Below are 3,676 nucleotides of genomic sequence, written 5' to 3'. Positions count from 1 at the left end.
CTTATTTATGTGTCTATATATGTAATTGTAATGCATGTAGGAATGTAAAATGTATAAAACAAAATGTATAAATGCAGAAAATTATACTAAAACCTTTTCTTTTTCAAATGTACTAAATATAGTATATAATATATAAAATGAAATACGAAATCGAATTAAAACAGCAAATGAGACAAAAACTTCGCAAGCGATAATTTCAGATCAGACGATTAATTAAAGACGCTGACGAAAACAACGACGATGCTTGATCCATAGAACAAAAAATTAATTTTTGTGATAAATTAATTTTTATGCCATATCCATATCCATGGTTTTAATGTTCAGATTCGAAATTGTTTAATAACTAAATTTTTTATAGTGCAGCTGAAAAGGGTTTAGTAATCAATTATATATATATATATATATATATATATATATACATTCATATATATATATATATAATTATTACGAAAATTTATATACAGCGCAGCGCTGTATATAAATATTTCAACAAATATTTGTTGCTGCTGTAATATTTGTAAGCGCTGTATATAAATATTTCAATAAATAAAAAGCGCTGTCAGCGCTTTTTATTTGTTGAAACTCAGAAGCGCTACCGATTCATAGACAAATAAGACGAACGTTCATTGTGCAATCAAATAAGCTTCAAGCTGACTTCGAAATTATAAATATGGTAGGTTAAGATCACGTAAGTAAGGAGGCAAACCATTCCAAACACCCAGGCCAAAAACCGCAAAGTTGAGGGAACCCGTCGCTAACTTTTTAGTCGGATAAAAAATAAATTGCGCTCGGTTGATTAGAAGAAATACTTTGAAAAATGAGATTTGCATGATTCCAATTTATCAACGAGATAGGAAGATGTTGCATTATTGACACATTTAAACATCAAAACTGATGACTTGAAAAAATCACGTTTCTCAACCCTCAACCAGTGCAACCTATTCAAAATAGGCGTAACATGATCAAACCTCGAACCACCCAAAACCAGCTTGGCCGCACGATTCTGTATATATCAAATCAAATCAAATTTTATTCAATCAATCCAAATTAATAATAATTAGGGAACCAAAGCTAAAAGAAAACAAAATTCTTGTGTCGCAGGCCACCGTTCACAAATGATTCATTCTGGCACGATTTTTAAGTAAATTTATAATTCATGACAAAATTAACATAATGCACAATTTACATAATGCACAATTTATTTATATATATATATATATATTTATTTATTAAATATATATATATATATATTTTGGAAGGAAACAATTGATGCAATATTTGATAAAATCTACCGAATTTTTAGCTTTTGAAAGTTTACGATAGCTAAAAATTAGTAGATTTCATCGAATATTCATCAATTATGGTCTCCTTACAAACACACACACCACACACACACTCACAAATATATATATATATATATATATATATATATATATATATAGCCCTTGCTGATATTTTCTCTAGTTTTGATCTAGTCAATAGAATTAATCAGTCTACCCATGTGCCAGGTGGTACCCTGAATTTGATTGTCACATCGGTTGGTTTTTTGTTAGAAGATATACTGTTGTACTCATCTGGTATCTATTCAGATCATGGTTTAGTAACTGGTCAATTTTTAATCAATCCGACTCCAGTCATTTTCAAGAAATCGTGGATCAGATTCTGGAAACGAGTAGATGAAAAACGTCTGACTGAGCTTTTGAAGTGCTCACCTATCTCAAACATTATGGTCAAGATGATGATGTCGAATTGGGTTTTAAAATATTCAATGAAGAGCTTTTAAAAATTGCTGACGATGCTGCTCCACTTCATGAAGTTCGATGGAAACATGTCCCGACTGCCCCATGGTTTGACAGTGACTGCAAAAAGGCTAAGCAAATGTGTCGAAAAAAAGAAAGAAGGTTCAGAACTACTGGTTGTTATAATGATAAAGTTGATTGGGTACTGGCAATGAAATAAAAGAATGTTTGTTACTCAGTGAAACGAAGGAGTTTTTGGTTCGCGAAAACATGTCACTTTAAAAATAATTTCAAATACTTATTGCAAACGATTAATAAATTATTAGGAAAAGAAACAAGTGTTGAAAATGAAGTTGGTTCAATGCAAAGCGCCGATGATTTTAAAAAATTTTTTGCTGACAAGTTGAAAGTGACCGAAAAGTCAACCGAATGTTTTAATTTTCCAGTTATTTCTACTAATACTAATATTATGTTTCCACTCGAATCGTTTCCAGTGTTGACTGAAGAACAGATATCTAAAGTTGTTAATTCGTCACCTACGAAGTCATGCTCACTCGACCCATTACCGACGCATGTATTCAAAGAATATGCTGACTGTTTTATTGTTTACTTAACTGACTTAATCAACATGTGCTTAACGAAGGGTGTAATGTCACAGGTTTGCAAGCATGCAATTGTCACGCCAATTTTAAAAAAGACAGGATTAGATAAATCAGATCTGATAAACTATAGGCCGGTGTCAAATTTGTCTTTCGTTTCTAAAATTATAGAACGTTCCGTTGAGTTAGTTTTAAATAATCATATAAATAAAAATGGTATTTGGCCTTTGCATCAATCTGGATACAGAAGGTTTTATTCGACCGAAACAGCTCTATCGGATATATTCTCTCATGTTTGTTCAGCAGTTAATGTACAAAAAGTAACTTTGTTGACATTCCTAGACATAAGTTCGGCGTTCGATACTGTGAATCATAAAATCCTGCTGGACAGACTGAAATATTGTTATGGTTTAAATAAGATTGCGTTAACGTGGTTCGAATCATTTCTTACTGGTCGGACTCAGCAGATTTCTTACTCAGGTGGTTTCTCGGAACCAATGAAACTTACGTCAGGGGTGCCTCAAGGATCTGTTCTTGGACCGATTCTTTTTAATTTGTACGTTGCAGAGATAATGGATTTACTGAATAAAAATGGTTATTATTGCCATGGGTACGCAAATGACATGCAGATTTGTGTTTCATGTTTCCCAGATGAGATGCCTACCGTATTAGAAAAACTGACAAAAACTATATTCGATGTCGGCTCGTGGCTGAGTCAAGGTAGGCTAAATTTGAATCAGACTAAGACTTAGTTCATGTTGGCTGGTACATGACAAAAAACGTTGCCACAGTTTACAAACATCTTTGGGTAAATCTAATTTATTTAACGATTTACTTTCTAATATATTTTTATGTCCACCGATATAACCAATGGTTTTGATTATTTTTTCATTTTTGCTGTTTCTCTCACCATGCGGTAAACGACTAACTAAAGTACCATTTTGTAGCCCTGCATGTTTTATCAACGAGTGTGGTTTTATTGTTGTCATAGTTTAGAGAGTAAAAGTTCAAAGTTGAAACCCCGCTGCCGATGCCTCCGCCGTACTTATCAATAACAGCCAAACGTGTACCGCCGTCTAAAATTGCCATTCCGTAAGGCGTTATGTTGTCAACAGTTTCTTGCAAACATTCGCCAGAAAAAATTGCTAACCTTCTGGATATTTCATCGGATAAAATGAAAAAACATTCATCGAAAGAATTTTTAGAGATTTTAAAAGTAGGTGTCTGATAGTTGGACAGATCACTGTTTATTGTGAAATAGGAGGCAGTTTTTATTTTTGGCTTTAACTTTACTGCAGTTTCTTTTTCAAATAGCTGTCCAAATAAACGATTAGACAT

The 3,676-nt window shown here is 32.6% G+C and overlaps 1 protein-coding gene across 1 annotated transcript; it reads right to left on the bottom strand.

Annotated features, from left to right (window-relative positions):
* Window positions 1-3,262: 3,262 nt before the first annotated feature.
* Window positions 3,263-3,676, bottom strand: HELRODRAFT_167007 (hypothetical protein; the record flags this gene model as incomplete). The annotated part of the gene is made up of 1 exon (XM_009012154.1): window positions 3,263-3,676. One exon carries the CDS (start codon window positions 3,674-3,676, stop codon window positions 3,263-3,265), a length of 414 nt encoding a protein of 137 aa, XP_009010402.1.

This window comes from Helobdella robusta (assembly GCF_000326865.2).
Source record: "Helobdella robusta unplaced genomic scaffold HELROscaffold_10, whole genome shotgun sequence".
NCBI classification, from domain to species: Eukaryota; Metazoa; Annelida; class Clitellata; order Rhynchobdellida; family Glossiphoniidae; genus Helobdella; species Helobdella robusta.
Note: the sequence above shows the minus strand (reverse complement) of the source record. Positions and strands in the feature narration are given on the sequence as shown.